Raw genomic sequence first — 12921 nt, 5'->3', positions numbered from 1 at the left:
CCACTTTCCTATTCATGGGGTCTCACTCCGTAATGGTCTACGCAGAATTTGCGGTTCGCAACATAATGCAAAAAAAAAAAAAAAAAAAAAAAAAAAAATGCAACAAGTAACTGTAACTTCTGTGCCAACTACAGCAAACTAAAACACAAATTGTGCGTCGCGTTGGTGAAAACCGCTACGGTATAAGCCTCCTCGGTTTCCTTATGAGTGGCGTACTTACAGAACGTAGTCACTGCAAATGGAGTTTTGACTATATGTAATTTTTAATACTTAATAATGACATTAAATTTTGGAATGTTAAATTTATGTAAAATACTTATTTACTTACAAAAAAACATGGAGCATTTGGCTACTTGTAAATTTAAAGAAGAAATTAGATCATTAAAATTTCAGCTCATTCCAAAGGAAACAAAAATGTCCTATTATAACTTAAAGGGCTGACTAAAAAAATAATAACGGTAGCGTCAGTGATGTCAACGATATACCAAGTAGGCCTACAGTCGCTATAAAATACAGGGAAGTCGATAGTTTATTGTCAATAAGCAAACACATGTTACGAGGTCCAAATAATTAGAAACTCACCTAATTCAAAGTTCAAGAAAACCTCAAAAACCTCAAAGTCTTCAATACAATTTCCTCTATGTAGTACTTGAAGTAGAGGATTGGGGCGATATGGGAATGTATACAGCCAGAAGCTTAATTAATTTAATATTTTTTCCTTGAACTTGGTAGATGTCGAAATTATTTCAAATAACGGTATACTTATAAAATGACATTTAGCATAGGTAACCCAAGCATATTACACCAATTGGACTCCATTATGTTAATACTATTAAATGCTCGTTCCACTTTTGTTTTCGAGCAAGGCAAAGATAAAGCTGTTAAAGCTAGGTTGTACAAATGGTCGAATGGTTTTATATGTCAAACATCATGGTATTTGATTACTTCTATCCAAAATTACACAGTATCTTATGCTATCCCATTCATGGGCGGCGATTAGGGGGAGGCAAAGGGGGGCAGTTGCCCCCCCCCACTTTTTTGAAATGACCCATTAATACATATAGTTTCATTTGGAAATATAAAGTTTTTGTATAGGTTAATGGTTCATAGAATAAAAATGGTGCCATAAAATATTTGCTGTTCCGTGAGTACTGATTGGTTGTCTTCCCGTGGTTAAGAAAGCTACAGGAATTGCGTTTTAATTGCCACGAAAAATAACACACAATTTAACCTATTAGAGCGTCACAATTCGAGCGTACTTTCATTTCTTCTTTGAAGGGCTCGATATGCTAGTCAGCCGCTTTGGAACTAATTGACAATATTTCGAAAAAAAAATCACTGGTTATTCTTTAATTGCACAAAAATCGACAGTTCCTAAAATGTCTTTTCCTCTTTCTAATAGTAAGGAATATTTTGATTTTTTTTTTTTTAGTTTAACATCCCGTTCAGCAGCGAGGCTAGATATGAGACGTGGACCTATTGATTAAAGTGGAATCCGAACCACATGAGCTCCCGCCGGGAATCGAACCCAGTTCTCCCGTCAAAGAAGTGTACGCTAACCGCTTAGCCACGAAGGAGCTCAGTAAGAAATATTAATTAAAAAGAGAGTAATAAGAAACAACTTCTACCTTTTTCATTGTTTTGCAGTGTAATATACGAGTTTAGGGTGTACATATACAATTTTGTATATACAATTAAATTTCATGGAATTTGACATAATTTTAGGTTTTAGGATTATTTTGTATAACTGGAATGTGAAGTGATTCTAAGTATTGTTGAGTTTTGATGTATTCCAAGAAAGTGAAAACTGTACCTAATGGCAACGAACATGTTTCGGGAAGCTGCTAAAATATTTCTTTAAATGTCGTAGCATATGCTTGTGGTACTTTGTATTTACTGTCTTTCTAAGAGTAATAACACGTATAATAGTATGCGTGGAATTGAAAATATAAGTTGTTCATTAATTCCCAGTTTCAATATAACTTTTGCAAAACAAGCCTCATTATTCATTACTATGATTATTTGATTAATATATCCTTTCCACTTATTTGTTTTGCAAATTTGTTATTAAATAGACCCCTAATCTGATCACACAATTCTCCAGACAGAATTTTAAGATGTTCATAAGCAAGGAATCAAATCTCTTCTTACACCTTCGTTGTTTAAGAGAACAAAGGGCTAGTATCTACTTGCGTTGCTCTTGTCAATTTAATTAATAAAATACAAAACACATATACGGTATTTTAACTGAAAAAGACAGTATTCTAATAGTTATACAACCTTTCGTCAAAGTGTTAGAAGCAACCAGGAAAACTAACACTGATATACAAATATTCAGATCATGTCTTGCCCCCATTAAATTGCGTTGCTCTTGTCAATTTAATTAATAAAATACAAAACACATATACGGTATTTTAACTGAAAAAGACAGTATTCTAATAGTTATACGACCTTTCGTCAAAGTGTTAGAAGCAACCAGGAAAACTAACACTGATATACAAATATTCAGATCATGTCTTGCCCCCCCCCACTTTTAATGTCCAACCGCCGCCACTGATCCTATTGTAAATTATTGCTTGTTGAGCACTCTTCTCAATTTATTCAAGAAATTTGTTTTTTGAAAATGAAAAAAACAAGAATGTATTTTGCCGTCAAAATTATTATTATTATTTTAGTAAGTCACCAGATTTGCTGCTAGGCGCTAAATTTATCATTTTGACATTAATAAAGACCACGAAAATCGTTACATCTAACGACTAAGTTGCTAAATTGGGAACACTAAAGTTAAATAGCGTAGGTATTCAAGACAGCGATATTGACTTGATATTGTTTCAATTCGGAAATATTATGTGTAAGCAATATGCTTAATTTTTCTTATTGTGATTAGAGAAAATAGAGATCACAATATAGACAATATACTGCTGGAAACAGACCATTTAAGACTTCTTAGGAAAACTATAACTATTAATCAAAATTATCACCTGTTAATTAACAACAATACATTTAGGCAAGGCAATGAAATGGTTCATAACAGTAAATAATATATTAATAAAGAATTCGTTGTGAATTGATAAACTAAAGCAAGTTATGCAAGTCTTGTAGGATAAATCAGTTCTAAACAATAGAAATAGGTTCAACAGGTAAATGCATGAAGTATGGCGAAGCATGAGTTAGATATAGAGGGAAACAGTAAGATATTTTTAAGACCTTGAGTTGAAATATGGAGATCAGGCATCATAATTGAATCACCGATGAAGTGATAGCTATCAGGAGAGGTATTTTAATTCAAGGTCACCTTCTGTGTTCCGGTAATGTGCATCCGGTAGTAGACAGTAGGGAATACTTATCATATTTGTTGCTAACGTTTTTTTACACAAAGGATATTATAACGCCCAGAATAATATTAATAGATGCTACCAATTTCCGTAAAGAGATCTATGTTTTGATAACGTAATGTTTATATTTTACAGATTTCCAAAGTAGGCTATGCATAAGTATGGGAAGTTTTATAGAACGACTATGTTTGTCCGTCTCTCTGCTTGTCTTATAGAATGGGTATGTCCGTCCGTCTGTCTCTCTACCTGTCTTATGGAACGGGTATGTCCGTCCGCCTGTCTTATAGAACGGATATGCCCGTCTGCCTGTCTCTCTGCCTGTCTTATAGAACGGGTATGCCCGTCCGCCTGTCTCTCTGCCTGACTTATAGAATGGGTATGTCCGTCCGCCTGTCTTATAGAACGGGTATGCCCGTCCGCCTGTCTTATAGAACAGGTATGCCCGTCCGCCTGTCTCTCTGCCTGACTTATAGAATGGGTATGCCCGTCCGCCTGTCTCTCTGCCTGACTTATAGAATGGGTAAGTCCGTCCGCCTGTCTCTCTGCCTGTCGACAGGTACCAGAGCCAAAGCAAAAAGAGAAAGCGAAAGGGGGCTTTATGATATGGGTTCAGTGTCCCAAGAAATAGGTTCTATCTCTTTTACTATCCTTCAGTTACAACCGGAAGTGGTACTTATCTATCATTTCTAGTTTCCATGTTGACCGCCATGGAACGAAAACGTTTTATGTAGCGGGAAACGTTTTCTTTTTTTTTATGTGGACTGAGTGTCCCAAAACTAGATCTGTTTTTAGCACTCATCACTACTAAAATTAGAAGTGTTTCAAAACGACTGCGATTTCTGGTTTCAGTATTCGAATGAAGTAAAAACAAGAATGCGTAATAAGAATTTAGTACCCAGGAACAGGTTGAATCTGAAATCTCGTCCTCTTTCTATTGTAACAGAGAATGATAACTTATAAATCTATGATTTTCGTTTCAGTATTACTCACCATAGAGCAGAAACGGTTAGGTACGTGGGCAGAACTTTATTTCGAGAGGGGTTTCAAAGCCTTTAAGGGGGATCTAATTTAATACAAGGATAAATTATATTAACATTTCTAAAATTAGACTTAAATACACAGAAGTGGACCGTGATAGCTCAGTGGTAGAGCCCTTTTCGATGGTGCATAGGGTCTCTGGTTCGATCCCGGCCAAGTAAGTTTGTGATAGACAATATCGTATAGGTGGGTTTTCTCGGGGTACTCCCGTTTCCCCCACATTCTTAATCCACCAATACTTTCATCATCATTCACTTGCCTTAATCACACGTCTACTTTAGCTTAAAGGACATAATCATGGAACGGTAAACTGAATGTTTATTTCATTTCACTTGCTAAATATACAGAAAAGTCGGGATTTCCGAGAGTGAGGGCCTTGAAGAATCACCTCCTTGTGTATGTCCCTGGAAACAGTAACGGATAGGAAGAAACATTTTTTATTTGAATCGAATTGAATTTTATTGTGTTCAATGACCATTTACATTGGCTGATTGCCATATGATATAGAACATGTCAATGATGTAGTGCATTAATAGTCCTAAGAACACGTTTAATCTCGGCTCTAATTCCTCGATAAAACCGGAAGTTGCAGGAATTATAATATCCGGTTTCAATGGTGATCACCATTGGGCAGCGAGAAACGGATCGACGTCTAAAGAATAAGTTCCATCTCCGATGTTATCCCTGTGGATCTACTACTTTCAGTTTCACTATTGAATCACCATATTTTTTAAGTTTACTGTAGCTTCACAATTTGATGATTAGTTCGCTTGCTTTTCATTTACCTTTAACAGTAAAATTTAATGAACAACAATTTTAATGCATTTTTATTTTATTTTTTAATATTTTATATGTGTAACATCATTGTTACTCACCAGACTAGGTGAGATAAGAATTGACCTGTTGTTCTCGACTTGTTCCGTAAATTCTGTAGAGCTCTCGTGTCGCCTCGATTGTCAAAATGTATTTCCTGTCTCGTCTTGATTCTCGAAATGCTTTTCTCGTCTCGTCTGTATTCTCGAAATGCTTTCCTGTGTCATCTCATTCCCAAAATGTTTTTCTCGTCTCGTGTCGATTCTCAACATCCTTTTCTCGTCCGTCTCGATTCTCGAAATGCTTTTCTCCTGTTATCTCATTGTCGAAATGCTTTTCTCGTTTCTTCTCGATTCTCGAAATGCTTTTCTCCAGTCGTCTCATTGTCGAAATGCATATCTCGTCACGTCTCGATTCTCGAAATGCTTCTCTCGTCTCGTCTATATTCTCGCCATGCTTTTTCTCGTCTTTCGTCTTGATTCTCAAAATGATTTTCTCCTCTCGTCTCAAAAATTGTCGCAATCGTTTTGTAAAATTACGTACTTGATTTTTGCAAGTAGGCCCAATCTTGGTAGAATTTTACACGTAAAGGAGATTCAAACGCCTATATAGAGATAATTATTGAATAAGTAGCATTAATTAAGAAAGATACTTGTCACTTAAGTACATTAATCAATGTTCATACCCAAATGAACATAAAAGTTTTTCACAGTACAGAACTACTAGCTACAAGTGTTAATAAGGAAAAGTGCTGGAGTACTGACTAAACTTCTGACCTCTTAAAATTTCTCGTCCCTTCTCGAATTTTAACTTCTTGTCTCGATTTTGATCTTATTTTTCATACGAGAAATTTCTTATCTCGTGGGCAACACTAGTCATTATAACATCTTTTAATAATAAAATGATTTTCTATTGTTACATGTTGATTGTCAACAAATGACGGTACCCATATATTTCTTCCCAAAACTACGTATTGTGTTTTTAAAAAAATCGTCAAATTACCTAAGCATCTCAATGTTCTTCCCGAAGACAGCTCCCACCTCACTTACTTAAAGTATCACATTTTCACTTGTCAGATTCGGTCGCTCGGCTAATCGATTTTGTGCAGTTGTTCTTATTGAATCAAATAGGGTGAATCGAATTGTCGGATTTTGTTCAATCATTTCAATCAAGGTTGAATGCCATTGTCGACTTGCTCTCCTCTGGTCAATTAAAAATCGACCAGCAATTTCAAAGATGTCGAAGAGGAATGCTATTAATTCTCAGAGAAATAATCAACTACACTAAAAATATAGTGTTAATAAATGTATTTTGACCTCTTTGTTCTCCGTATCCCGACTACTTCATCTTAAAGGGCCACCTGAGGAAAAGCTGTAAATTATTATACATTTCGTTCCAGAAACACCTGAAAGAAATACTTTTTTATGATAAACCCTTACCATCTAAATAAATAGTAAAATAAATAACCAATTTTCTCAGAAATGGAAGTCCAATATGTAAGATAAACACATAAGTGTCTTAGGTTGAGTGATTTGGTGCATATAAATATAATTAGTGTCATTGTATTCCAGAAACAGTGTACAATATTAAACAAGTGCCTAAAACAGACACTATTTTTCTAGATTGAAGGATTTTACTGAATTTACACACAATATTTGAAACGTTCGTGAAGGGAGGAGGGCACTCAGCGTCATTATTCCCAGAAGATACCGTCGTTGTCTTTGTTGACACTAGGAAGTGTTCAGAGAGTCAAACAAAAACAAAACTCATTTGCTACTGTAACACTAACGGAAAAGTGGGCAGAAAAAACGTGTGTTACACATGCTTAAAAAAACGCAAGGTGCATCAAATAAATATTTGAAATACGTATGTGTGTCATATGATGCAATTTACTGTGTATTTCAATTCAATCTTGCCTGAAGCGATAAAATTAAGTTGGACAGAAACAAATAATAACATAGAAAAATGATTTATTGAAATTTGGAAGATATTGAATCATATTACGGCATAGAAGAGTAGTTAGCGACCGTATTTTTGGTGCGCATCAATTTAGGTTTGGTTTCCGCTTAAGAAATGTCTGTATTGCCAAAGCATCGTAATATAATTCGGGAGAAGTTTGAATTAGGAGATAGAGAACTCAGATCTAGGGACTGAAGTGATAGGAATCAATATGTTGTGTACAAATCATTAACTAAAATGTTGTGCATTAACTAAAAGCCTTCAATGGTCCTTCATGTAACACCAGAAAGTTTAAAAATATACAAATTAATTAAATGCAATATATCAGGACAAATACAGTAAATATGTGTGTGAAAGACATATTATGTTTCCAAGACGTTTTTACCTTCAATTTTATGTCTTTAACATGTTTACTTTTACGTTTTTTGTTTTACTTGCTTAAAACATTTTTAGTTTTGCTTTTATGTGATTAAACATTTTTACTTTTGCGTGTTTAAGACGTCTTCATATCTATATTTTTAATGTCTTTTAAGATTTTTTAACGTTACTTCTATGTGTGTAAGACAAAATTAAAAATTACAACGAACCTATTCATAGTAAAATTAACACTTTGAATGTTTACTTTTTTATTACAGTAATAACAATCATAGCCCCGTACTATCAAGGGCAATATTTTGCTACCTCTTCGCCAGTATTTCACTTGTGCGAATAAATGTCATCTAAAGAAGACACAAAGGGTGCACCGACATTGCGCAAATTTTCCCACGCTTATCTGTTGACACAGATAAAGCCTTAATGAGCAGGCAACAAAATTGGAAATTGCGAAAAAAATCTTGTGCAACGTTGCCATCATTACCATAAGTATATCGACTAATAAAAACAGTCACCAAAATGCAAGTCGTTTTAACAAAAAAAAAAAAAAAAAAAAAAAATACAAAGTAATGGATAACAATAGCATTTTCAGTCATCTATATTATATGTGTGCAATGGCGTCGTTAGAGAGGGTGACTGGGGAATGTGTCCCAGTCATTCATTTTCCGTATCATATCTAACTGTAAGATTAAAACTGTAAGAATATAGTTATTGAAAGCAAATAGTTTTGAAATACTGTAAGGAAAACAAACATATATAAAATAAACAATATATATAAATATTTCTAGAAGTTCTCTTGAAATATCGTGAACAGACGTTCGACCAATCAGAAATAAAGATTTGTCTATATCTTCCAGTTTTGGCCAATCAGAAACAAGCACTTGTATACATATTTCAGGTGTGTCTACCACATATCTTAATAACTATCCTTTCACCTTTCTATAAATGATACTTAGATTTGCATTTGCGTCTTAGTTGTTCTTAGGTGCTGTGAGAAACATTTGTTATATATTACCTAGGTATTATCGTATAAATTGTTACAAGAATGAGTGGTCAGTGTATTAGAGATAAATAGGGCCCCTTGGCAAGAAAGCTCGCCCCCTTGAGTGATGCAGCAACTTATATCTACGTGTACCTCCTACATGCAGTTAGAATTCTAAAGCAGCATGTCGAATGTTGTGTCTCGCCGCGGTTTTCAACGAACTTAAAGAGTTCTGGTTTGGCCAATGGCCACCAATTAATATTGCTACCAAAGTGTTTACCATCCTCTTAGGTATTGATTAAGACCAATATCGTCTCTCTATGAATTACCGTTCCCATGATATTGGCCAAAAATGGCCGATTTCCAGAGATTTAAGGAGCATTATTTGAGGAACCGTAAGTCATAGAGAGGTCATATTGGTGTTGGTCAATATCTAAAAGGGTGGTAAATATTTTGGTAGCAAATAGTAACCGGTGGCCACTGTGCAACTGGCCATCAATTAATATCAGTACGAAAATGTTTAATGTTCTATTAGGGATTAACACTGATATCATCTCTCTATGACTTACCGTTCCCGTGATACTGACTAAAAAAGTTCGAATTTCTAGATATTTAAGCAGTCATATCTCGAGAACTATAAGTCATAAAGAGATGATATTTTGTTAATTTTTGCGAGAAAGAGAAGAGGGTGCGGATAAAAAGATTTACCTTTACATCTAGGAACAATTACAGCTATCCTTCCCGCTAGATCTCTCCATTCTTTTAAAGTTCGTTCTGGCAATGCTCTTAGAGCATTCTCAACTGTTTTATCCTGAAGATATTTACCGGACAGTGTACATTAGAAAGGTTTTGGACCTGAAATTGGTTTGTGGGCCTGAAAAGGGCCTCAGTTCTTTAATTACTGTGTATTTGCTTCACTCCCAGAGAGATAACAAAGCGTTTCCGTTAGCCGACTGTCGGCAAAGCGTGTTCAACGTATATGGCCAGAGCAAATGTTGAAAACATTCTCAAGATGGGTGCTGGTCCCTCCTTTGTTTGGACACGAATGAGGTTCGTGAACTGTACGTTTTGCTGTTTTAATGCATCTCTGATGTTATCTATGTTGGTTGTGGTTGGAACACCTTCTTCAGGAAAGCAATGCATCTCAGCAATTCTTCTCTGCAAAGCTTATTCTTCTCCGTTGTGCACTCTCCCAAATGTCACCAGCAACTGTATGTCAGACCTCCTCAGGTTCTGTTAAAACCCCGAACGAATTGCGGATATAATAAACCAATAATAGAACAAGCCAATGAGGAACGAGAATCACAACGAGCCAATCAGGATCGAGAATTAATCGCAAGTTTTAGTGAGGAGGGTAATATAAACAGGAAGCAATAAACTGGAGAAACATAAGTGAAACTTTCAGAATGGAGTTTACATTGACGAAAACAGAAAAAGGTGTACCTTGTGTATTAATGGGAGGCTTTAAGTATCGTTTCTTTCGCCAAGGAAAAAAAGGCTCAAATTGGAGGTAAGTTAATGTAGTACATAATTTTTGCATGTATATAAGCCTATAGCTTGCTAAGTTATGCAAAGCCTACATTAGTATTTTCAGTAGTCAGCTTGACCTATATTTTAGTAAGTTCTGTAAGCCTATATTAGTATTTATGCTAGTCAATAGGATCCATATATACTTTGTTAAAAGATGTAACACACTATTAGTATTAATGTCGGGAAGTTGGACCTATATTTTGTTAAGTGATGTAACCTATATTAATATTTATGCCATTCAGTTGCTTCTATACTTTGTTAAGTAATGGAAAGTTACATTAATATCCATGTCAGTCAGTTGGGTCTATATTTTGTTAAAATATGTGTCTAGTCCCTATTTTAATATTTATGCCAGGCAATTTGTCCTATACTTTCGTAAGTGAATAAGTAAGCCTGCATTAGTATTTATGTCAGTCAATTGGACCTATACTTTGTTAAAAGGTGATGGAAGATATAACATTTTTGCCAGTGAAATAGTGAATACATTTTTCTTTAAATAGTAAGTTTAGAACACGTGATACGATTTAATTATTATTTCCTTTCTTTCAGATGTACTAAGAAAAGCTGTAATGCTAGTATAACAATGGATGAAAATACAAGTGAAGTTTTAGAAAGGAAAGATATTCATAATCATTGTGAAGATGAAGATGGTGTTCAACGGCATTTTCTTAGAGAGAATTGTAAGCGACGAGCCACTGAACAATTGAACGAGAAGCCAAATAAAATTATAAGGCAGGAAGTTTCAAAATTGGAACATCATGACACACTTGATCATAAAGAAATTAAAAGATGCCGAGACGTTATTTATAAAAATCGAAGAAAGGTGACTCCTCGTCTACCCAGAAACACCGTAGAGGCTATACAGCAAATGGTTCAGAAGCAGGATGATATAGCAATTGACGGAGAAAGATTCATCTTTGTTGATGATGAAGCTAATATAATTCTTTTCACGTGTAAGAAAAATATCGAGTAAGTATAATTTCATTTATAACCATTAACTTTGAAATGAGTTTCATTTACAGCATCAAGAAGTAGAATAGGAAGTAGTTGCTTGAACAGAAAAGTTCCTTTTTCCGTCTTATTTCCAAATTATAGTAAAATAGTTTTTTTTTTTTTTTTTTGATTCTCACAAAATATATCGTAACATAGCATTTCACCTAACGATATGACACTACAGTCTTGTTTACTATTTTCTTTTCTGACACTAATCTTATTTTCTTTTCAGTTTTCTGTGTGAGTTCAGCGGGTTAGAAGTATTTGCAGATGGAACTTTCACTTATGCTCCTAAGCATTTCACACAGTTATATACAATACATGCATATAAAAATGGATATTATCTACCTCTATGTTTTGCATTTTTGCCGAAGAAAGACAAGAATACGTATGTGGCCATGTGGAAGATGATAAGAAACTTAGACAGTAGATTCGACTTGAAAATCATTTACGTTGATTTTGAAACAGCTGCTCACGAAGCCATCAAGAATGTGTTTCCAAATTGTGACATTCGTGGCTGCAGATTCCATTTGGGACAAACATGGTGGCGGAGGATTCAAGCCGACAATGATCTGCGACAAGCATATATGGATCCAAAATCTGAACTAGGTATTATTGATATTATTATGGTCTATTATTCTTTATTATTAATTTAATAATACCATGTGGACTTTGTTTTGTTATATATTAATACAGAATACAGTTGAAAATAGAATCTTATTCTGTTTGACTGAAGAATCTTAATTCAGTCACCATTCTTAAAAGCAAATAAACTGCTGTTCTAATAATGTACGAAATGAAGAAATTATAAAGCCAACAGTAAGATCCATCAATTTCACTACTTTCCCAATGCTTGCTTATTCTAACAAATTATTATTATTATTATTATTATTATTATTATTATTATTATTATTATTATTATTATTATTATTATTATTATTGCTTTTCTTACAGGTTCATGGATAAAGGCATTTTTTGGGTTGCCATATTTACATCCAACAGAAGTATCAGATGCCTTTACTCAACTAATATCAATGACGCCGGATGATACAGGGCATAAATTTTCCGATTACGTCCTAGAAAACTACATAGAAGACGGTTGCAAGTAAGTATCTTCCTTTTGAATTTCATCTATAGTAGCACATGCTTCAATAACTCTTAATACTGCAAAAACTGTTGTCCTAGTTTGAACACAACATTAATGGTTGTGCTGATATGGTATTTTCTCTCAATGCAACTTAATTATAGTGAAATTTTCTTCTGTCTTCATGTAAGACGTAGATTAAAATGCAGGTTTTGATAGTTGTAAACAAATTACGGACCAAGACTATAAATATTTCTTGAATCTAGTGTTATAAATGTTTTAGTGTTTTATATAAATTGTCAATAATTGTGTGCATGAACTAAGGATCTTTTTATTTTATTAATTTTAGGTATCCACCTGTCATGTGGGCGTCTATACCATCCACGATGCGTCGGACGACAAATGGACCAGAAGCTTTTCACAGACATTATAATAGTCAATTTTACTTCCCTGCTCCTGATATTCATACGGTGATTTCTGCTTTGTTAGAGATCCAAACGGAAACTGCCATGAAAATAACGTCCATATTAAAAGGAATTTCAAAGGCCCAAAGACCAGCAGAAGTCAAAAGGAGCGAGTTTGTCATGAGGAAGTATGCTGAGTTCAGGAATTCGCAGAGAAACTATGAGAAGGCACGTATGACATTTTTAAAAGCTGTAGGATTTAAATTTCAAGCATTCAAACTGTAAAATGAAATTTTCTGTAAATAAGTATGTTGCTTTGTAAATATTAGAATGCAATAAAATATATCTCATAAAGGAATAGCTTTATACATTTCATTTCGATGCAAAATTTCACACAATTCCTTAAATCCT

General features: G+C 34.4%; 2 protein-coding genes across 2 annotated transcripts in view; one reads left to right on the top strand and one right to left on the bottom strand.

Annotated features, from left to right (window-relative positions):
- Positions 1-12921, bottom strand: part of LOC145673192 (uncharacterized) — a 473383-nt gene that overhangs the window by 451060 nt on the left and 9402 nt on the right. The window lies entirely within an intron of this gene.
- LOC145672772 (uncharacterized) lies at positions 11744-12875 on the top strand. The gene is made up of 2 exons (XM_081741932.1): positions 11744-12127; positions 12456-12875. The coding sequence occupies exons 1-2, from the start codon at positions 12057-12059 to the stop codon at positions 12793-12795; spliced, it is 411 nt and encodes a 136-aa protein (XP_081598058.1). The 5' UTR covers positions 11744-12056; the 3' UTR covers positions 12796-12875.

The sequence above is a fragment of the Thermobia domestica genome, chromosome 16, assembly GCF_964235325.1.
Source record: "Thermobia domestica chromosome 16, izTheDome1.hap1.1, whole genome shotgun sequence".
In the NCBI taxonomy this organism is placed as follows: Eukaryota; Metazoa; Arthropoda; class Insecta; order Zygentoma; family Lepismatidae; genus Thermobia; species Thermobia domestica.
Note: the sequence above shows the minus strand (reverse complement) of the source record. Positions and strands in the feature narration are given on the sequence as shown.

Excerpts from the sequence above, each read along its gene's own strand:
- LOC145672772 (XM_081741932.1), top strand. The coding sequence starts at position 12,057 with ATGACGCCGGATGATACAGGGCATAAATTTTCCGATTACGTCCTAGAA. Across the intron at positions 12,128-12,455 it reads TACATAGAAGACGGTTGCAA|GTATCCACCTGTCATGTGGG; the intron begins GTAAGTATCTTC and ends TATTAATTTTAG.